Below are 23,225 nucleotides of genomic sequence, written 5' to 3'. Positions count from 1 at the left end.
GCTTTTCTTCTTCTTCTTGTGTTTGGCCCTCCCAGGAGGCATATGTCTTTATCATCATTTTGATTGGCTCACTCGTATCCTTCCAATGTTCCCATTCAGGGAACTTTTAAACTTTTCCTTTCAGGACTCCATTAGAATGCACATTTTTTAGCTCACTCCCATGTATGCTGCTTCCCTCCTAAACACTGCTTCATTCACACTAACTCCTTGTTGCTCCATCCCATCACCCCCTCCCCAAACTTGTCCAATGCTTTCTGCACTCCTTCTGGCGAGCAAAATCAAGGAACGAAGCTGAGGGAAACATATAAATATCAGACATTGCACCCATTTGTGCAACAAGACTGTCTGAATCATACTGTGTATGCTACCCAATACCGTTCATTAAAGGGCCATCTAGTGAATGAAGTCACAATAGGTATCAATATCCAAGCAGACGTCGCAGTCATCAAATAAACAGCATTCTGGAATGCTTACTGGTGGTGCCCTTTAGTGGTGCAGGAGAGGCCTGTTGCTTTTTCTTCAGATGTTGCCCCTTTAAGAGAGAGGCAGCAGCTCGAAGAAGGCGATTTATGATATGATAAAATTATTAAAAGATAATTTCACTGGGGGGGGGAAGCGGTTCCATCCTCAGCTCATTTATCACTGGTAGTTGGGACAGAGCTGGCATCATAGGTTGAAAACTTGAATGAAACACTGGTTTTCATCAAGCCTCTCCATTCTCTCTCTCTCTCTCTCTCATCTTTTTCGTCCTCTTCCCCTCTTGTCCCTAATAATTTTTACATCTGGTCTTTTTAGGGGCACACATCCTCTTTCTCTCTACTTTCTTTTTCTTGCCTCAGTCTGTTTCCTTTCACCACTTACGTCTCTTTCCTTTCTCCCTCTTCTATTCCCCCTCCTTCCTCTTGCCTTTCTCTCCTCTTTCCAAACCTTTCTTTCTGCCCACTCTTTACTATGCCAGTGTCTCCCTTCCTCCATCTCTCTGCAACTTATATAGCAGAATTATAAATTCAGCTGACACAATGCTTTAATGTGCCCGTGAAAAAAAAATGCTTTTAATTTTCAGAAATGCTCATCAGCAGGCACATTCCAAACCACTTGCCAGGCAGCTGACTCTATTCTAGTGGTTTTAAGGAGCACGAGACGAGACCGAACAGTTACCTGGGGGCCTTAATGGTGATCAATCAGGTCATGATATTGCAGAGTAGCCCGCTACTCTTCGAAAACGAAGTCCTGAGTTTCCCAGCCAGCTGCCAGTTCCTCTCAGCAATTAATTGTTCACGCAGCTCTCTGATGGATGTCACATGCGGTTTTTCTGAGTCGCCAGATAGATCATGCAGTCTGTGTGTTCTCTTTTGTACTACCTGTCACTGGTGTATTCAACTTTGAAGCCTTGGACCGTGTCATGTATGTGCATTTAACTTGCATGATCGGGGTAACTATTAGCGGCGATACTACATGTCTCTCGGACCGCTTTCAAGTGCTCGTCGGTTTTCTTCCCCAGTACCCCACCACCCCCTTCCAGGGGCGGCATTCTGAGGGATAGCCCCGGGCGCCACAAGCTCTAGCTACGCCCCTGTTGAGTGGACTGTCAGTTGGATCCTGGGCTGAGCAGCAGAGAGGATGCTCCTGGTGGGGCTTTGATTACATATGTACTGGAAAAACCTATCTAACCATCTAAGAAGAATTCACTTATCATCTGTAACCTATCCAAGTCTTCTGGAATTCCTTACTAGGATGTAACATACATTTGGCGACGAGGATGGGATCAAAACAACGCGTGAGGACCTTCTTCAAGCTTCTTAAAGGTATTTTTTATTCAAGATTTGACTCAAAACGAACCTACTTAAGGATTTTACGCCCTCCCGCCCCACCAGTGTCCATATTTCACCGGAGAGCCCATGGACAAGGCGTAGATTTCCTGTTACCTGCTTCTTCCTGCCTAAGTCGTACTGCCTGCTTCAAACAGGACATATGCTTCCTGCTACCTGCTTCTTTTTACTGCTCCCTACTAAAGTTGAACTGTCTGCTACCTGCCTGTTGTGGAGGCCCCTCCAGCTTCTTGGGACATGCGTCCCCAACCTGCTACTTACAACTTTACTGTTTCTGTGGCCTGGTGCGATGCCTTTCAACGCGCTGTGTTCTTGGGCCAGTCCCATACTCCTGGGGCGAAAGTCTAATATCAACCACAAAACGGTGGCTCCCTTGACCTCAAGATAATATAAACATATAACAAGGAAGGTGCAGAATTCAGACGTCCCCAAATATCTAATGGATATATACCTTTTGATAAGAAGTTTACCTCAAAGATCCGGATAAATTCCTCAAATTGAATACTGAGGCCTTTATACCTTTCTGTTGAGAGAACATTGTCCTGATGAAGGTGTTATCACAAAACCGAAACGCTGCGTCGACAACTTTGTAGTTTTTTAAAAAGGATAACAAATTTCTGTGAATTGAAACAATTTTTTAACTGTTTTTAATGGCACTATGAATGTATTATTTTTATATTAAATAAATTGTACAATTGTCTAAATACTATTTCACATTGTTTTTGAAGCTTTTTTTCTATTGTTGTGATCTATTGGATATGTGGTTATGATATTAATGGGTTTATAAATTTCAAGTGTGTGTACTTTTTCCAAATCTAGGCATAATAGGGAACTTTTTTCATTTCCATAACTTTAATACAGTGGCATAGCGAAAGCATCATCCACGTCTGAGCATACCCTTCCCACTTAGGGTGACAAATGCAAAAAGAAAAGATGATGTACGAAATGCTGAACAAATCAAACATTCACTCCCAGTCATAGATCTTGGTTAAATCCATCGTCCTAGGATGCTTGCTTCCAGTCCAGGGAGGACATGGCTTGGCAGTTCGGGCTGGACTGTTCCCATAGGTCAAGACTGATTTGCATATGACTCGGTGCAAACTTGGTTGGCGTGACAATCAAAATAATGATGAATTAATCCAAATCTGTGTCTGGGGGTGAGTGAGTGAAAATTTTCAACACTCTGTCTATTTATTTTATGATGTTGGCCTGGCATGGAGGCATGATGTTGGGATCATAGATACATAATTGCTTTATAAATAGTGGTATTAAGTAATTAATGTTAATAATAACTATTTCAAATATTTTTAATACTGTGAATTTGAATATGATTGTATGTATACATATATATGTATATTCATATGACTAATATATGTATAACTGTAAGAAATCGGGTTGTTGGTTTAGGGGGGTGGAAGCTCCATTCAGACCACAGCCACAATCCTTGCCAGAGTGAACCGCAAAAGTCACTAAATTAACCTGTGGTTAACCCTATGGCAGCTTGGCGCACAGCAATTAGGCTTAACTGAAAGGCAATATATAAATTATTTATGCAGCACACAAACAGCAATAAAGGGAAAACACAAAACAAGAAAAATCCCAAACTAATTTAGACAAAAAGAGTACATTGTAATGTAGAAAATGATACCAGAATGACAAAACAAAAATCGGTAGAACTGAAGATATTCAGATAAAAAATTGTAGCTTGATATAACACCTAAAAGCACAAAGCGCCAATCGCAGTTATCTGTCCATGCTAGACCAGTGGCAATTCAGAGGTTCAGAACAACCGTGATGGCGTACGCACCTGATACAGGGACCAAGTAAATCCTGCCGAAAAAGTTACCTTCTCAAAGTCCAGCACGCAGAGTTACATTTACGGAGGAGGAGGCTGTGAGTAGCAGGGAGAGTGTCGCGGATGGTCGTCTCTGTAGTGCGAAGAGCAGGCCTCTGTCTCTGATGGTCATTGCTGTAATATGAAGATCCAGTTGGGGGTCCCAGACAATCCTTGCTGGAGCTTCGTGTTGGTGTCCACGCAGACTATAGTTCCTGTTGCACAAAGTTCAGATCTCATTTTGCCAATTGTCGCTGTAGTGCAAAGAGTCTGGTTCGCTGTAGGTTCACATTGGCGATCATCCTGGACAGGAAAGTCTTGGTGCAAACAGACCCGTTTTCAGTTGTAAACAGCCCATAACCTCAGTATTTCTCCTTTTCTTGTAGAGATGTGCACTCTGATGCTAGCCAAGGGTACGGGACCTGGGGAGGCACCTCTTGGGGATCAGGTACTCACTCTAGCAGAGGCCAGCAGAGCAGCTCAAGCAGGTCCAGTTGCATCTTTTGGCAGGTCCAGTGCAGCAGGTCAGCTGGGCAGCCATAGGCAGGACTCTGGAGCTTGTTGTGTCCCTGTAATGGAGAACAAGCAATTAGCCAACTCACCCTTGGAGGCCCTCACATTGCCTGGGATGAAGACGCAGGTCTAGGCTCTTTCTTAGGGATCAGGGCAGACCTCAATGAGCAGGTCACTCCTCTGGGGCACAAGGCAGGCCTCAAGGAGAAGGGCTGCCCTCTGGGAAGAAGGCAGGCAACAAACAGCAGGGCAGTCCTCTGGTGTACAAGGCAGGCCTCAAGCATCAGGGCAGTCCTTCTCTGGGGAACAAGGCAGTCCTTTCTCTTGTATTGTCCAAGAGTGTATTGAAGACTGGCTCTGGAGGTACAATATTTATACCTGGTGCCAGCCTTTAAAGTGGAGGAATTCCCTATACTGCCACCACATCTGGCTCTGGAAAGTTCCTCCCTTCCCCTGTCCAGGTTCCAAGAAGTCTGGGGTGACAAAAGACTAGTGTCAGGTTCCTGGGTGTGCAGGAGGTAAAGCCCTTTGACTGGGTACAGCTCCACCTCTACAATATAAACTAATACACACATGGGAGGACTAGAAACAATACTTACAAACTTACCTGTGAAGTAAAGTAGTCCTGATGTAAACTGCCGCAATGTAATTGCACACCCAATGCAATAACTCCCGATGTAATCAACCGCAATGTCTAACAACTGACATTCCCCACATTACACATATTGGGGACAACACATTATATGTAATGTGGACAACATGCATCGCATTCCCATACTAGGAAATCCCAATTGAACATGTATTAATATTTCCAGTTTGCGAGCATGCAGGGCTGCTACTAGCTTTTCCCTGAGAAGTGTGGAATAACAATGTTGTTCTTCATTTCTGGGTCATTTCCCCCTGAACATTTCAGCTGCTTTAAGCCTCTGAAACGTCTTGATGGAAAACTCAGGAGCCACGGTTTTCCTGCAGCACAAATAGATAAATTGATCAATTGAGTGGGTTGCTGTAGGTGTTTTTTCATCACAGTCCCAGTACTATGAATCTAACAGAGGATGAACACAGCTACTACTTCCTTTCTTTTGTCAATATATTTCGTAATGTTTGCACCAGTCAAAGTTTATCTATAAACAAGACTTATTCCATCGCCTGGCTTTGGCCTTGAACACACCTGGTATGATGTTGCTCAGGGCCTTGAACACACCCTATTTTAAAAACAAACATGAGGCGCCGTTGAGGATGTTAAATCACTCATTGCCATACCCACTGACTGACATCATGTCCTAGGGATATACACCCATCCATCAGAACCCAGAACAGTAAACAGGAACACGTGAGAAGTCACATGCTCTTCCCCCACCTCGCCCCACCCTGTTTCTCATGACTGTATTTCTATTCCGAGTATGTCTTCTTTTTTCAGCCCATGCTTTGCACTCCTTTTCACTTGCTAAAGAAGTTAGTCCCTTTCACCCCCTCCATTTGCTAAAGTATTTGACCAGGATCCTAGCCGCAATGTAGTCTAGAGAGTTACTTTCCTATGATTCCAAGCTATGTCCCTACCTAGCAGCACCTTCCCCAGTACAGGTGTTTCACCCTACAAGACCACAAAATATATTGCATATTTCCCTCCTCTGCCTTACAGCTGAAGTTCGAGTTTCAATATTTTCTTGCAATGCACACATTTGCCATTCCGCTGGTTAACTGCTTATTCGAAACCACTAAATGTATAATAGATTTTTGTGGAGACAGAAAAAGGGCCTAGTACATTAAGCTAAATATTTTTTCCTGCAGCTATGTGCTCCCTCTAATCGTTTCGGAAACGAGGAGGCAGTCATGCAGGATGCTTTCATAAATGAACCAGAAGAAAAAACATGTCTGTTGGCGAATAATCATTTACAGTGTGGAAAACACACCTAAAATATCGACTTCCTCCTTCCAGATACAGAGCTGTGCAAAAAAAATGTGGTGGCTGGGAAAATAACCCGAAGCAAACTAAGGGGCTGCGCCTCCAATTTAGTTGTGGCTTCGGTGATGGCTGGTCTGCCTAATTCAGGCCTGGGCAGGGGCGTGGCTCCCATTGGTGCAGAGAGTGCGATGACACCGAGGCCCAGAGGCCTGAGGTGCCCACTGAACCTTGACTACTGCTGTATTTTACAATTAAAAGAGCTAATGAACCCATTTCCATCCTTGAGAAAAGGCCTGTGACACTCTGGCTATGCCCGGGGTCCTGCACTGGCCATTCCTATCAGAGGCGCAACTAGAGCCAAATTTCGGTGGGAGGGGGTCGGGGGGGGGGGGCTAAGAAAATATTTCGGGGGGGCTCAACCTTTAATCAGTAGGCAGAGTGGGGCTGCAGGGGCTCTTAGAAGGTGTGAAACAACTGCAAGGCCTAATTAACATTCAAATGGTCTTTTAAAGACCTGTGAAACGTTCGGGTGTGCCCAGGATCTGTCTCATCCCGGGCTGCCACACACGACGGGGGTGGCTGAAGCCCGGTGAGTCCAATGGGTGTTGCGCGCCTGATTCCTATACGCTGGCATTTTCCTGTTAGGCTGTGAGCTAAAAAGGGCAGCGTTCAGAGCTGGATGAGCTGCCACAACCACCCCATGGAATCTCTCATGCCCCCATTCCTACCATGGCCTTCTACAGAGTGAGGCTGATTTGAACATTATTGCCAAAGCTGCTTTCTAGGTCGACCCTAATCAGTGCACAAGCGCTGCTTAGAAGTGACCACTTGGAATCGGTCTGTACTTTTTGGAAAACTCGTGCATGTACTGCACTGTTTCCAATGAGGGCTTGTGCATATATGGCATATACCTTGCAGGAGCGAGCAGCCTCACCATCTGTTTGCAGTTATCGCGACCGCGCTTTGGAAACAGATGGCGCCGCTGATCACTCCCGCAAGGTAAACATTGTACATGGACTGAGCCTCAAAGACGCGCCCCGTGCATACCAAGGCTGAGTACCTTCTTCGCGCCACAAGAAGCCTTTGTCCAGACAGCCGCCCGCCTTTCAGTGCCTCCTGATCTTCTATTCTCCTCCCAAAGGCATTCCGAATCTCACATTCCTAAATCTGATGTTCCATGCCTGCATTAAATGAGGGTAAAATGCAGCAATGCACCCATCTTAAACAAATTACTCTCTTGTGGTAGCTTCTAAATGTCATTAGGCATGAACACTAAGGGCCTCATTAGCATGACGGGCGGACTTTGTCCACCCGCCACCCTATCGGTATTCTGTACCACCCGCCATAAGTGCGGGGTCCCGTTGGGGGAATTAGGATGTGCCCGCCACAGTGGCGGGCACATCCTTAATTTTTAGCATTGTGGCGGGCGGTGCACTCTGCACCGCCTGCCACAATGCTAAAAATGCATTTTCACATTTGCATATACAAAGCGGCAGGCACCACACGGTGTTGTTCATGCAAATGAAGGGGGGTACCACCTGTGCACCTCCACCTCGGCCTTCACCAGGGGGGCCCGCAGGGGCCCCACGAAGCAAAGAATGCCTGCCTTTCCGTGGCGGCATCGCCGCCGCTGAAAGGCACCGATTTGCAGGTATCCAAATATGGCTATGATCCCTTTTCCGCCCCGGCTGCAAGGCGACCGAGGCGGAAAAGTGGCGGACAGAGTTTGCCTCCGCTGCGGTCCCCCCCGCCATTGTAATGTGGCAAGAGGAAAAGGTTGCGGGCGGGCATTTATGTCGGGCGGATCGCCACCACCACCATGGCGGTGGTGATCCCCCGACATCGTAATGGACCCCTAACTTGTTCTCAAATGCTGCCACATGCAGGATAAAATGGCCCAACGCATAGTCCAGCAGAGCTGGAAGCATTTCCATGAACCTTGGGCGCTCGTTTCCTAATCCTATGCACAGAGCCGGGCTTGGTGATTTATAGAAATATTTTTCTGCCACTGCGAATTTCAAAAGCAGTAGTATCTGGTATTCAGAAAGGAGGGCGGCGCTGGATACGAGTAAATCGAAACAATTTAGTTTGAATACAGTCTGTCCATTCCATCAGTTTTTAAGTGGTTAAGAAACTATCCATGTTTCCAGATACTCCGTGTGGCCTTTACAACAACTTGTCATCTGAGGTTGCACAAATGTTTCTTCTCCCCTTTCCTCAGCCTGGGCTGAGGGGCCAGTGAGTGAATGAGCACGGAGCAGAGCGGAGGCCCCTTGTATAGACTTGCTGCACACTGGCGTGCAGTAGGTGGTGAAGGTCTGCACTGTTGCTTCATCCATACCCTACAATAATAAAAGTGGCGAAAACTGAATCCGTTTGCAGAATGTGCGGTGCAAAATGTTGCACGATGAGGCATGCTATATATGAGGGATCGATGGCAATGGTGTCCAAAACAGGCGGGAAAAAGCTGCTGTTCAAATCTGCTCATTATTGTATTTCCTTAGTACATTATGTGGCTTACCTTTATATAATTTCTGACCGCCAGTTTATAATATTATAAATCTGCCCATTCATAGACAGGCATTTTCTCCTGTGATGCACTGGGGAAAATGTGAGAACATTTTATTACCCAGAACCACCCGCTGCACTACCATTCCATTGCCCGTCACCCCATGGAGGGCTCATAGGCACCCTAAGCAAGGTTGCGCATGAACAGCAAGCTGTGGGCTGCCAGCTGCTGGTGTCCAAGCGCCAACCTCCCGTACACCGGACCCCCAGAAATCCAGCAGCACAACTATTGGCGATGAAGGGCACTGTTCTGGCCCATTCTATTGGCCAGTTTAACGGAAGCAAATTAGATAATGGTTCGGTCAGTACTTTAAAAGGGCTGGTACTGTCTGGTACTGAGTACCAGCACTTTTTTATTTTGAGAGGGTGAGCACCGACACCTCTCAAGAGAAATGTAATACTTTTAATTGGAGAGTACCAGCACTTCTCAGAACAAGCTGGACTTCTTTTTTTCCATTTCAAGCACTGGGTTCAGCCCCCATGATTTCAGCTCCTTAACAGAAATGTAGAGCAGCAGTCCGTTTGATATGTATCGCACCTGATGAAATCCAATACCGCTGGGTTAGAGTTCATCAGGAGCATTAAATACCACCCACTTACGAGCTTGTCCCAAAAAATGAGGAATAACGTGACGATGTTAGTGCTTATTGCAGCAAAATCTGCACATCCAGATTACTATTAGGATTTTTTTGCTTAATTAATTTTGTCATGTTTGACCTGCCGAAATATATTGGGAGAAAGTTGTGTGAATGTGATTTTAAGCACTTAACTTCATGGTATGTTTTACTGCAAATACCTGAATTATGCAGGACGGAGATAATGAGGGACTAAGAGATATGGTTGTGAAATCTTTACAACTCAATCAGCTGTGATTGCAATATAGCCTAGGGAAAACATTATCTGAGCCCTAAAACATTTGAACAATCTCTCTAGGCCTCAATGTTTAAGAGTTGTAGTTTGTCTAATAACGAGCCCAATAAAATGGCTAACTGGTTTCTCTAGTGACTAAACCAAACTATGTAATGATTTCACAAAGTACAAAGAATGGTGGATTTGCTATAATGACCTGCACATCAATATAAGTTCTCTAAATCACATTAGCTTTAGTCTCAATTTCACGAACACAATTCAATATAGAGTGCAGCTTTGGTGTTTGATGCACATCCACCTAGGGCATGCACAAGGACCTCCTGCCCAAACACAAATTCAGGCCGTAAGTCACAATATCAAGAATACTACACCAGTGCGCATCCAAAATAGTCACTTTTATCCCTTGTGCAATTTAGCACTTTCTTGTCCATCAATGTTCTTTATCAGAATCGACTTCCAGTAGCCATATGGTGTTGGTAATTCAAACTTTATTATTCAATCGACAATGATCCACAGCCGATGCAAGTTTCGCCCCGTTCGGGCTTTCTCAAGGCTCTTAACTTGCGTATTGCACACAATCTCTTTTAAAAGTGCTGCTTGTATTTTCAGATCCAATATTTCCCACATTGACGTTTCACTATTATGTAGTTCCAATCCTATCGCAAATACAAGATGTAGTATGTTGATCTTCCACCACATAATGATTTAAGGAGCCATGATAAGTTCCATCTATCCTAAAAGTTAACAGAAGTCCGTTCTGCGTGCCATCACTGTAACCCGGCGGCAACCCAATGTAATGATTTCACCACTACCTTGACAAAAGCCATTGACAAAATATCCTTTGGCATCCTAAACAGAACCTGGGCAGGAACCCTGCTTTCATTTGGATGGCAGCTTTTTGGCTCACTATCTTAGGCTGTAGTGGTTGGAATCTCAGCCACGCTGGCTCACAGCCACTGAGTCATGCAGCTTTGCACTCAGGCGCTCCAACAAACTACGATAGAGGGTCATCATATTTTAGCATTTTGATATACTGTTATTTTCTGCCCCACTGACTGGCTAATGTAAATAAACACATTGAAGGAGAAGACATATGAATCTCCTTGAAGATAAACTTAGGGCTTAGTGTAGTTTCTTGCCTGCAGAAATGATATGACCTTCTCTGTTTTTTTGGATGGTTTTAACCAACATCTGAAAGGCAGACCAGTGTCTATGTCATGAGAGTGGTTACAGGAAGCGAGTTGTGTGAAATGTGGACTATCTGCCACCAGCCCTTACTCTGCTGTGCTGAGGAACCACTACAGAAGGCAAGTTCAACATAGGTCTAGGAAGTCCAATTCAGGGCAGTGTTTCAGAATAGCCACTCATTATGGACATATGCACCATTCAAATTCACTGTACATTATGTTCCATTCACATGAAGTGGACGTAAATGTATATCCTGAAAATGGACTTGAATCCAGCCCTCCTGGACCTACGTTGGACACACACTGCATCAGAATTGTTTTGCCCTTAAAACTATAAACCATGCTTTTTATATGACCTACAGACCCAGAATGTGCAACAAGGGGCAATCTCCCACTACAAAATTACTAAACAAGTATTGGCATAGCCGATAGGTTTCGCGTTTGGGACCTTATAAGTATTTAGTGATGCAGCACAATATCCTTGGTGCAACAACATCAACTGTTGCATGGCTAAACACTTATAAGGTCCGAAAGGTGAGAGCTATTGGCTATGCCAATGCTTGTTGGTTCCAGTTCCGGGTAATAGTGTGGCTATGTTTCATGGCTAAGTTGCCCTGTAGCAGAGGAGTTGGCTTGACTCTGTACAATAAATGAGAAGTACCGCCCCTAACATTAATGGCTCCATTTCCTGTCCTAAACAGGAAGGGGAGCTTTTATCAGAAATAGTGGAAACATCTGTCATCATGATGGCAGCATCCCCAAGTATTAATGTCTGCAACACTCAGTGGCAAAGTTGATGGAAGCAGTTCCGGGTTTAAATGACTACAGCACAGTGTACAATAAATAGTTGAAGCTCTCTGACGCAAACTAAGACAGCAATCCACAGAATAAACAATTGCCACCTGCAAGCGATGGAACACCCTCTGGTATATGTGTTGGAATAATCCTTTGTTTGAAAAGATAAGTGAACTCTTTGGCACAATATCTCAAAAGGTCGTTTGTTTTGAACACGAATTCTCTCGGGTGCCCGCTAGCACAGTAGTAGTGATGAACTAATGAATGTATGTCTTCAAGCCCAGTATTTACAAAATGCACTTTTCATCCTAGTACAGGAGTTAGGACACATGCTTTTTTTGCGATGCAGGGCACGCTACGAAATTCGTTGAATTAATTAAATTGTTTACTTACCTCCAATTATCCATATGCCGGCGTTTAGCACCCCCCACTCAGACCCTCCCCCTCCCGCCTCTCTGCCCCACCGCAACTCCCTCCACGGACCGCGGCTGATTATAGACAGTTGGTCACAAACGCAATCTTGCATTGCCCTTGGCTTTCACTGGTGTTTGGTAGGGAGAAAGTCAAATTCAGGGCTAGATTTAGAATTAGGATTAGAATAAGGGGTACATTTATGGTTTCTTATTTACATTTATTGTTGGGACTGTAGTTAGAATTATGTCAGACACTACCGGCAAATTTCTCAAATTTGAAGCAGCGCAACGCAGCGAGACAACTTGCTGAGCTGTGTCAAATGGTGACGCAAGAATATGCCGTATCTACTAAAATACGGTGCATTTCTGCTCTCGGCCTGCACTGGTGGCCGAGTGGCTGCCAAGCGCCAACGCAGGCACCTTTACACCATGGGGGGAGGGTTCCTGCATTGCAGGTAGGATTGTTTTTGTGCAGGAAGGGGCATCATCTTCACCAAAAACAATCCTTTGAGGCTTTTTCCTCTTTCTACGCGTGCTGCAGATTGCAGCACAAATAAAATGAGGAAAGAATGAGGAGAAATAAAAACAATTCTCCTTGTTAAACCTCCCATGAGAAGTCGTATTGTTTTGACACATTCCCAGGTTTACTATTGTTGGTAAATCTGGGAATGAGCCAAACACCATGGGTGCATGGGTGCAACACCCACATTATGCCCATGGAACATCTTCCAAGGGCAAAGTAACGCAAGGCAGCGACTTGAAACGCCTTGCTTTACTGCACATATACTGCTGTGCCGCGCAGAGCCATGCAAGATGGCTCTGCGTGGCATAGTAGATCTCACTTAAGGGCTTGTATTGCTCTTGTGTCACCTTGTGTGACTCAAGAGCATCACAAGCCATTGATAAATCTGGCATGAATTACATGTCCTTTTATCCTGGTAAGTGTATCCATTATGCTCCGAAACATTTGCTGCTCGCTTCATCAAACTAAGATCCCCCTATTAGCTTTACCAGGACCAAACCTAGGGCCTCATTAGGAGGCCGTCCGCCACCCCCGAGGTGGAGGGACCGTCCGCATGAGCAGCGGCGGTCCCTCCGGTGCAATTAGGATGTGACTGCCACCCTGGCGGTCACATCCTGGATCTTTAACCTTGCGGCGGGTGCTGCTTGAAGTAGCACCCGCCGCAAGGTTAAAAAAGCATGTTTTACATTTACATGCACAAAGCGGCAGGCACCACGCGGTGCCTGCCGCTTTGTGCATGTAAATGCAGGGGGGTACGTGCACCACCCACCCCCCCTTCACCCTGGGGTCCCGCAACGGGCCCCCAAAGAAAAGACTGTATGCCTTTTTGTGGCGGCATTACCGCCGCGGAAAGGCATGTCTCAATGCAAATCCTAATATGGCTGGCGGTGTCTGATAGACACCGCCACCATATTAGAGCTTTTCCGCCGCGGTCTGCGGTGGAAAAGCGGCAGACGGTCTTCCCGTCCGCCGATGACCCCCCAGCCATCCTAATCTGGCGGGGGGTCTTTAGAATCACCGCAGCGGTGAATCCGCATCCTCCGGGCCGGCGGATGCGGATTCACCGCTATCCTAATCCGCCCCTTAGTTTCTTTAATAAATGGAGCAGGTTAACCAGTATTTACATCACGTCTGCCTGACAGGCGAGGTTTATAGAGGAAGGTCTCAAAAAAGTTTTTTATAATTGTGAGTGAACATGCATCATAAGTCTCCTGTGATGTAGGGCATATGTATCCCAAATGTTAGCGGTTTATTGAAGGCCCAGTTGACAATCAGCTAATAATTGGCACTTTATTCCAGTTTAAGGGCCTGCTGGTGCTTGGCAGCTTTCCACAGTGCTAATGTCTTGGTCTCTATGAGTCGTTTGACTGCTGTGAGTGTAACAGATCAGCCCACCCCGCACACCACCGCCATTGAGATCCTTCTACAAACACTCCGGTTGTTATATTTTAGATTTTGGGGTGCGCCATACATCTTTAGTTGACTGATAAGTTTTCGTGGTTGCAGCATAATTTACAGTAGCAACATACAGAGGAAGACTTCACAAATTTGACAATTGGGGTCCAAATTTGATCACAGTTTTCACTTACTGATTGTTAAATAATTTTGATTGCACATACAACTGTAATTCTGTCATAATTTGGGGTTTAGTTTGCACTTTTAAATTACCTACAGCCTTTTCTTAACACCGATCACTGCACCACTTCACATTTGTTGCCGCCACTCTATTGTATACATTTATTTTGAAAATTCAACTGAAAGTATGTCAATACGCATTACAGGGCACTTTTTGACCTTCTTTCTTTACCTTTTTCCGACTTAGATTACAGCAGTTTTAAAAGAATTTTGAGCATTTTTTACTTAAAAGAGACCTAGCTTGCTATTTCTTACAATTCACTGAGTTCCCTCTCTGGATACAGTGTTGTGCTTTATGTAGATCGATAGTTTATACCAGTGGCATGCCAAATATTCTTCAAAGGTTTCAACGGTATTGGAATATCAGGGCAAGCAACCTTACATCTCTTTGAGCCGGAGAAAGGAAATTGATCAAATTCAGATAACACAGTTTGGGGAGAGGTTGCAAGAGTCACCAAAAATATTAACCGAAAATGAAAAAAAAATTGCTGAAAGTTCAAGGAAAGAACGCAAAAGTTCACGACATTGCTTCAGCTTGCCTTGATGCGGAAGAGGACAAAGGGGTGAGATGGTACAAAGAAGATTTTCAGTTTGACTAGAAAAGTTGGTGAGAATGTCAGATGTTTTGCTAAACATTCAATTGCCAAAATGAATACTGGCTCAAATTAAGCACTGCTTCCTACTTGTGCTGCATCACACAGAGCAGGGTAGTCCAGCTCCGTTTACTGAGGCCTACAGCTGTGCCAGATTTTCAGGATATCCGCTTTAGAAAAATGGGTATAAAGGTAATCTAAATGGAAGTCGTTTGCAAAGTGGTTAATTTAAAAGTCTGGCATGGCACATTCAGGAAACACTGGTATTTTATAACAAAGGACAGTCTCTAGACCATGCAAACTCATGGGCACCCCTCTATGGTTGCAGGTGTCAGCCACACATAAACTACAGTACTAGAGTATGGTCCTACTTAAAACTTGTTTAGGAATTGTTTCGAAAAAAAAAGATTCCTTCTATTCTCAACTGATCCATCCATGCCTTTAAGAAAATTAAAGCCACGTGGTGGATTTACATGTAAAGAAATAAGAGCTTTTGACTTGTGGAGTGGGTCCATAACGGAAGCAGCCTAGTGAACGCATAGCACCCACAATATTTAAAAACACATTCTACCAAAATTGAAGCAAGGGGTGCCTTTTTCACTGCTTGCGTGTTAAACGCAAAAATGTGTTCGAATACTTTGTTGACATACAGTAGAAATACAAACTATGCTGTAATCTTTACCATACGCGTTACATCAAATATTTGAATAAATAACCACGGGTCAAATATTGTGCTCTGGCCTTGCCGCAGCACATAGGGCGGCCGTAGTAGCAACACTGCCACCTTGTGGCAGACAGCAGTACCTAACTGTCCACAGCTGGGCATAATACAGTGGACCAGGCTGAGGGGACAAACATGTTGCTTGCTAAATATCACACTCAATGGGTCTTCAGCCCTGCGACACAGCTTGCCTAAATACAGGGGAACCAATCAGCTGCCTAGAAAACGGAACCACTGCCTTTAAATATATATATATATACAGTCTCTGAGAGAGAAACATGGTTTATGTCACCAATCAGATGAAATGTGCCAAAGCCCTGTGGCCAAAACTTGCCATTACTGTTTGTTATGTCTTTTTCCCTCCAGGCTGTCTGCTGCAGCGTGGCAGCTGTGTTGTAGGCCAATATCCATCGTCATTGTGCCCTCCATTCGTGGAAAAAGTACTGCATATGTTATATGTAAACAGTTCTTAATTGAAAACAACAAATAGGCAACTCCCTTGAAATAAGGATAAGAAAGGAATGCGACGAGGTGGCTGGACGATGTTTACAAGAAGTCACGAAGTCCCTGTTGGAACAACAACACTGCTGTGGAAACTCATAAACTGTGGGTGACAGGCTAAAGGGGCCGGTTCTATGAGGCCTGGAGTCCTAAGGGGATAGCGCTATGAAGTGCAGAGAGAACGACAGTCAACTCTGTCCCCAAAGAAAAAGAAATTACTCCAAATATGGTTAGTGAGTTTTGTGGTGCTCACCTCTTGAGGGTCCAACTCTCACCAAACCCACAAATGTAAACAGAAATACATGATAAAATAAGAAACACTCAATAAACAGTTCCATTTATGCATTGCATTCCAGTTTATTATAATATAAACTCGACTCCTGTAAAAGTACCAGTAGTCAAAAATGTATTGCATTTAGTCCATTAATATTGAACAGTACAAGTCCCAAGCATTTTCTTCAATTGCAGTTCCTTTTTTTGAAGATCACACAATGCATGTACATTGTACAGGAGAGGCCAACAGAACAATGGAATTTAAAGGACAGAAGGATTTACTGCCAGTCCACCGGTTAGTGAAAAAAAGGTTTTATTGCAAATCCAGTCTAAAAGAAACAGTTAAGCCAATGTGTTTCAACTCACTCAGGCTGAAAGGGTACATATAAACACATAAATTGCCATCGCATCATATATACATGAATCCGTCTGTGCATGCAAATATACAAATACATTTACACATATTCTTAAAATTGACCTAGCCATGCATTCAATTTTGTATTACAGTAAATCCATCTAATTTCCTACTGATATAATTAATTGCCCCTGCTGTGAAATAAACCTATCACTCCCAAAGATATTGAACACATTACATAAAACATATTCATTCTTCCCAAATACCCACGATTAGCTATATTGGGAACTGAGACATCTCAAACTTGGATTCCAGCATGTAGTCTCAATATTTCGTAGAGCAATTTCGCCATTTATGCAGTCTTACATAAAATTGTTAAACCTCTATGTTCTCTCATTCCACATGTTATCTATTGTTGTTTCATTACAATTTGAAATTTAAAGCATACCCTGCTTACTATTCGCCTACTTCAGTACTAAAAAAAGGGCACTGGCTTTCAGTCAGGTATGAGTGAACCACAATGTATGTCTCCTGCAATTGTAGTAGTGTCTACTATGCACGTTTGAAGTGTCACACTGACCAAAATCCATGGTCCAATACCATGGGCCTGATTTAGATCTTGGTGGGACTCCTGTTGTCCCTCCTTGGCGGCAGTTACAAGTATTCCGTCGGGCTGACTGAGCCGCGCCCGCCGTATTTAGATGTGGGCTGGCTGAACCACTGTCCGCATCAACAGACTGTCTTCTGTCACGTAAGTGGCACAACTCCATCGGTGTGGCAGACTCCTCTGCAAGCGAACAGTACTCCGTCTCCGTCAGGCCGGCGAATTTGCGCCGATCCTATTTAGATTTCCCCACAGTGCTGCTGTTGTCCTGGTGGCAGATTCCTGACGGAGTGAGTCCCTGGTGGAGTCGGGACTGGTAAGTGCTACTTATTAATGGTACACTACACATATATGTTGTGTTTGCCTCAGAAATATATGTAGGTAATGTGTTATGCTCCGTTTGTTACATATAGCATAGCACACAAACAACACACCAGTGAATGTACACCCACAGCCACTGCAAGCATAACACTCACAACCACCACAACAAAAAGTTTTTTTAAGTGTCAATTAAGCTGTGTTCTTTTTACATTGCTAAGTTGTAAAATGAACATTACTGCATTAAACATAAGAAAAACATTGCATGTAAGAACAATGTAAAAATACAGGAGGAAAAGCAAATGTTAACACACGATTCATAGTAAAGACAAGTGAAAAATAAGCTTACCCTAGGTCCCGATGGCAACGGGGTTGATTAGCATCATGGTCAAGTAGTATCAGGAAAGGAAGGACCTGCACAATGGAGTTCAAGTTAGTAAGGGAAGTGGAAAAAAGAGAAAAGGGTAAGTTTCTACCTCATTTCCTTTGATTCCTCCAACTCAAGTTTAGAGGTGTCCCTGTCACGGTTTACTCGGCGGAAAGGCACCATCACAATTGGGCCAGCGGTAAACTTGACAGAACACCGTCGACACAGAAGGAACATTCTAGTGGAGACAGCGGGACTTAGGCAGACTATCATCCATAGGCCCACCAACATCTAAATAGAGCAGGCAGACCGCCAAGGAGACCGGCGGTGAAACTGCCAGAAAAGTGACAGCGGGACCAGATCTGCCAAGATCTAAATCAGGCCATATATCTCTATAATGATTCAAAAACACCATGACACTTGTTTTAATGAATGCAATTATCAGGTTTGTATTTCCCATATATAGTATAGGTGGCCAAAACACTTTCTTCATGTTGTGGACAGCAAAATCCGGCAGGACAAAATTGCTCCATGGGAAAAAAAGCTCCCTCTGCCAATCAGATCACTTTATTTTTTGTTAGGTATATCTAAATAAACCGTCCAGGTATACCTATTTTTAAACCCTTCTTCACCACCCCAAGTACCTCTTTAAACACAAATTCAGTGAAAGGACTGAACAGAGTTACACCAAAGAATGTGTCAAATTCTAACTTTCTGCCAAATTTGGTGTAATTGTTTTCAGCCATTTCTTCTGCATCTCTTCCTAAATTTTCCTATAGGAATTAACTTGGGAAAAGTACTTTTTGGGACCCAACCTTTATCTCAGCCCCCATTTGACGGCTCACTCTGAAGTGTTCCAAGATGGGACTGAGGTGGATGAACTTTTTTTGGGAAAGTATTGTGAAGATTCGTCAATCGCACCAAAGTTGATAGTAAACAAAAAACGCTCTTCCTGGGAACCTGTGACCTAACTGTAACTACACTGCGATGATCGCCACTGTGTAATATCTATCTATCTATCAATCTATCAATCTATCTACCTATCTGTCTATCCACCTATCTATCTATATATCTATCTATCTATCTATCTATCTATCTATCTATCTATCTATCTATCTATCTATCTATCCATCGGAGAACAGCGTTTACAACGCAACTTTTACCACGCAGTACCTTTACCACGCAACTTTTACAACGCAAGTCGTTACAATGACTTGCGCTGGGGGGCGCTGTAGGATAGGGAATAGTTTAATTTACTATCCAAAACCTTCCCTACTATCCACGGGGACTGGAGTTGGAATAGTAAATTAAACTATTCACTATCCAGCGCCCCCCAACGAAAGTCGTTGTAACGACTTGCGTTATATAACCTGCGTGGTAAAGGCATGCGTTGTAAAAGCATGCGTAGTAACGACATACATCCCTATCTATCTATCTATCCTTTTGTTTTCCAAAACTCCTTGCAGAGTTGTACTGGTGCAGCATTTGATTTGATTTGATTTGTCATTTATAAAGCGCGCGAATGCCCATGGGTGTCTTGGCGCATGTGAGCTGCACTGCCCATAATATTACAACCCAAACGCATTCTAAAAGCAAAGAACCATGTATACTTCAATTGCTCAGTTCCAAATCTTACTACAGACAGCAAAACTAACGCTATTTAGGGGTACCTTCTATTCCGCAAATTGACTAAGCATCATGCGACATAAACTATTGTATGTGGTCATAGAAAGAGACAACATCCTACTCCAGAGAACTTTGGCAGCTGTTAGGCTTATAAATTCAAAATAGAGTATGTTATTCCAATGCTTTTTTTTTGTTGTTTTTTTAAAATCAAATGGTTTTCCATTTTTTCGTAGAATTTTCATTAGGACACCTCATTCTAAAAAACAATTCTATTAGCATCAATGAGGCGACTTCTGAACAACTCCTTCATAGAGAATATAATTATTCAGTTGCAACACAGAGTAAAAGTACTGTAATATATGCTCAACAAACTGTTAATTCCAAGGTTGGCTACATCCGTCGATCATAAGGGTCAAGTCTTTACTCTTGCATTATAGGACTGTGTATAACGATCAGCTATAAGCTTGCCCAGACCGTTTAACAGACCACCCAAGCCGTCAATCACATTATGTTGGATGAACTTTCAGGATTCTTCCAGTGGGTGTACAATGCTGTGTATATATGGACATGAGCTACCCGAAGTGCACACGTGTTGTATAGTGGGTCACCTTGCCTCGATTTGGCCATAATGTGATGTCAGAGTGTTTGTGAAAGTGAGGTAAGCGTCACCTAATAGGTCACTGGCTTAGAGATTTGGGCTTTTTTTCTACAAGTTGTGTACCAACAATAGTATGCGTGATAATATGCCAATGTGGTCTGTGTGAGCAGGATACTTAGTCGCCCTAATACTCCCGTCTCCATTTTTCAGTGTCTACTGCTGATCAGGAGTCAAATGGATTGGGATCACAAAAGAACGCTGACAGTCACGCGGAAGGTAAGAAGTGTATGTGAAGAGCTGGTCCTCACTACCTTAAAGTTGAACAATCATATGACAATGTTGTCACATACGACTGTGTGTACCTAATAGTCAACGTGGGAAGCAGATAAACTCTTGTTACTGTCATTGGTGACTTACCAATGCACTTTCTGAACAGTATCACGTAGCAGCAGTTGTGAACATTACACACCCCACATTAAAATATTCACTTGCTTGCAATGACCAAATCTGTTGGGGACCATGTTGAGAGACACGTTGACATGGTGCGCACTTCTGAGCACATATGTACTTGTCTAACCTCCAACATGAATCCCTTTAACATCTGTGTGTCTCAGCGTTTTTGATAAGTTGTCTCTCATTGAGTGTCCCTTTCACGCACTAGCAGGGATTTCATTAAGTATGTTCAATAACACAGTTTTGCCACATGGTGTCTGTTGGACTTGGCCCTTTATCCCCTGAATTTTTTCACTTTTGTGGGAATCAACATGTCATGTTGATGAATTTGAAATACAAATGTTAAATGTGATGCAATGGTGTACGCACCTGTAATGCCCCCACTGTAAGAATGCACCTTGGTAAAATGTCACTTTCACAATGGATGCCATGGCTGTGTGTTGTGCCGCCTGACTGAGGTGGGTTACCAGTCTAGTTGCTCGTTTCCCAGCCATCCCAGCTTTTGGAGGGAAACCTGGCACCCAGGGTGCTCGACTCCTCCCCCCTGAGCCAGTCAGCACCGGTTTCCCCAGACGCTTCTAGAAGCTTCTGGCACTGTCTGGTAGGTGGGGTGAGGGGCGAATAAATAGGGGGGCTGTGCCACCATGTGCTCAGTCAGAGCGTGGACTTGAATGAGAGGGGACATACTGCCAGGTGGTACCACCGCATGGGCCTGTGTGCTGGCCCCTTTGCCCCACTGTACCCCTCCGCTGTCCACAGGGCTAGTGAGAGCTTCGCTGCTGGAGTGAAGGCTGCTGTATCAGGAGGAGTTCCACGTTACAGAGGATGATGGTTCCTAGGACCTACAGCCCTGTTCTGATGAGTGCCCACTGACTGCTGATCTTGCCCAGTAGTGCCTGCTGCTCTGCCACCTAGCGCCTGGAAAAGAAGAGTGCTGTATCTTTAGAATCTGTCCTGAAGAAGGTGTTTGTATTTAAAAAAAGCCGAAACGCTGCGTCAACGCTTATTTCCTTGATTCTTGTTTTACATATTTTATAAATTTTGTATTGATTGTCAATTTAATGTGATTTGTATTCATTCATGTTTTTAATGTATTAAAATACCAAACTGTCTGCACAGTTGTATGAAATAAAAATATACATATGCTTTTTAACCAAAACTCTTGACAACAGCCTTTTTGTCTACATAGTAAAAATTGTGTTGGCCTTGTATAAACTCGTGTCTTTTAGTAATACCAGTACTACTTGCCTCTCCCGTAACTAGCATAAAGATATTATGTAAATATGCCTAAAATTCATGACACTTCTTCCTTAGAAGTATTGTGAGTCTGACCACATAGGATAGCTCATTGTGTGTACTGTGGGACATTCTCTGTTTTTTCTCCTTGGCATTAGCCTTCCTGCTCTTGTGCTGTGGTGAAAAGCTAGTACTAGAGCTGGCCCTTTTAACCGGCTGTGTGGGATAAGAAAGCCTTGCTAAATATGTAGAGAGAACTCAATATTTCTTAAATGCTCAGTTGAAGAAGCAGCCATGCAACACCCGAGGGATTCAGGAGAGGAGCCATTGTTTCATACTAATGATTTGTATTCTACATTGGATTTATCAAGCTCATGCTTTCATTGTGTTCGGCAGAGTAAGCTTTTGAAAGAAAGTGACACATAGCACATTGCAAACATAGGACAAGTAGAACAGGTGCAATAACTGTACCACCACCACCTGTCAGGTTTGAACACTTAAACGCTGGGCTATTGGATGTTCTGATGCTTTTCCATTGGCTTCAGCTAGACAAAATGGCTGCCAGTTCATCACAACACGTGCAGACGCCGCCCTTGGGCTTTCTGTTAAAGAAAATACATTCTTAAATGGCCGCTGATGAACATGCATGTATCGTCATGACACATGCCTTCACATGAATTGTGACACACTAGTAAACTGTAATATGGCGGACAATGATTTTTGTGTAGTAAATTAAAAGTTAAAAAAAGTTTAAACAAAAGTGTGCTTTAGTGCTGCAAAAAAAGGAAGTAAGCAGCAGTATAGCACTTTGCAGCTTGTGGCCACTCATAAAAAAAAAATTAAAACACGAGTAATAACATAAATAAATAGAATAATTGTTGATAGGGAGTGGGACAGGGCAGGACAGAGAGCTAAGTGGGGAACAGGATAAAAAAGAGGACCTAGAGCATCAGGGAACATCTGGGATGGAGCATGGGAAAGAGGTGAGAAAATGCAGAGCGTGCAATGGGAGGACGAAATAAGCGAACAAGACACCAGAGAAACGCATTCAATAACATGTAGTGTGAAACCTAAAGGAACAAGCACTGGCGTTGCCAATAGGTCTCGCAGTAGGAAAGTTGGAGCTATTGGTTTTGTAAATGACAAAGCCCTTTATGTTTTTTAAATGAAAACAAAAATAAAAGGCATTGTTATTTGCAATTGTAATAGCTCCAACTTTCCTACTGGGAGACCTATTGGCAACGCCAGTGCTTGTTGTTATGTCCGGGACATAAGAGTGTCCTCGGGAGAGACATATCTTCACTTATAGAACTCCCCGAGATTAGGGGACGGCATGACTGAGTTGCGGGATTGGGACTTTTCTCTTTACACATAATTTGAATACATTGATTGGTTCTGCTCGCGTGCTTTGCATGTATGAGGCCGCGGGTTCAATCCCCGGCCTCTCCAGTTAATGTTAAAAATATTTGCTTTGAAGAGCGCATCGCTTTTTTTAGTCAAAAAGGAA

General features: G+C 43.7%; 1 protein-coding gene across 6 annotated transcripts in view; it reads left to right on the top strand.

The window, feature by feature from the left end:
- The window catches only part of KIAA1217 (KIAA1217 ortholog), a 1,418,769-nt gene that overhangs the window by 389,294 nt on the left and 1,006,250 nt on the right, over window positions 1-23,225 (top strand). For all 6 annotated transcript variants that reach the window (XM_086941665.1, XM_086941664.1, XM_086941666.1 and 3 more), the window contains exon 2: window positions 20,240-20,305. In XM_086941665.1, the coding sequence (XP_086797791.1) occupies window positions 20,240-20,305 (66 nt within the window). The remainder of the gene's footprint in view (window positions 1-20,239; window positions 20,306-23,225) is intronic.

This window comes from Lissotriton vulgaris, chromosome 10, assembly GCF_964263255.1.
Source record: "Lissotriton vulgaris chromosome 10, aLisVul1.2, whole genome shotgun sequence".
In the NCBI taxonomy this organism is placed as follows: domain Eukaryota; kingdom Metazoa; phylum Chordata; class Amphibia; order Caudata; family Salamandridae; genus Lissotriton; species Lissotriton vulgaris.
Note: the sequence above shows the minus strand (reverse complement) of the source record. Positions and strands in the feature narration are given on the sequence as shown.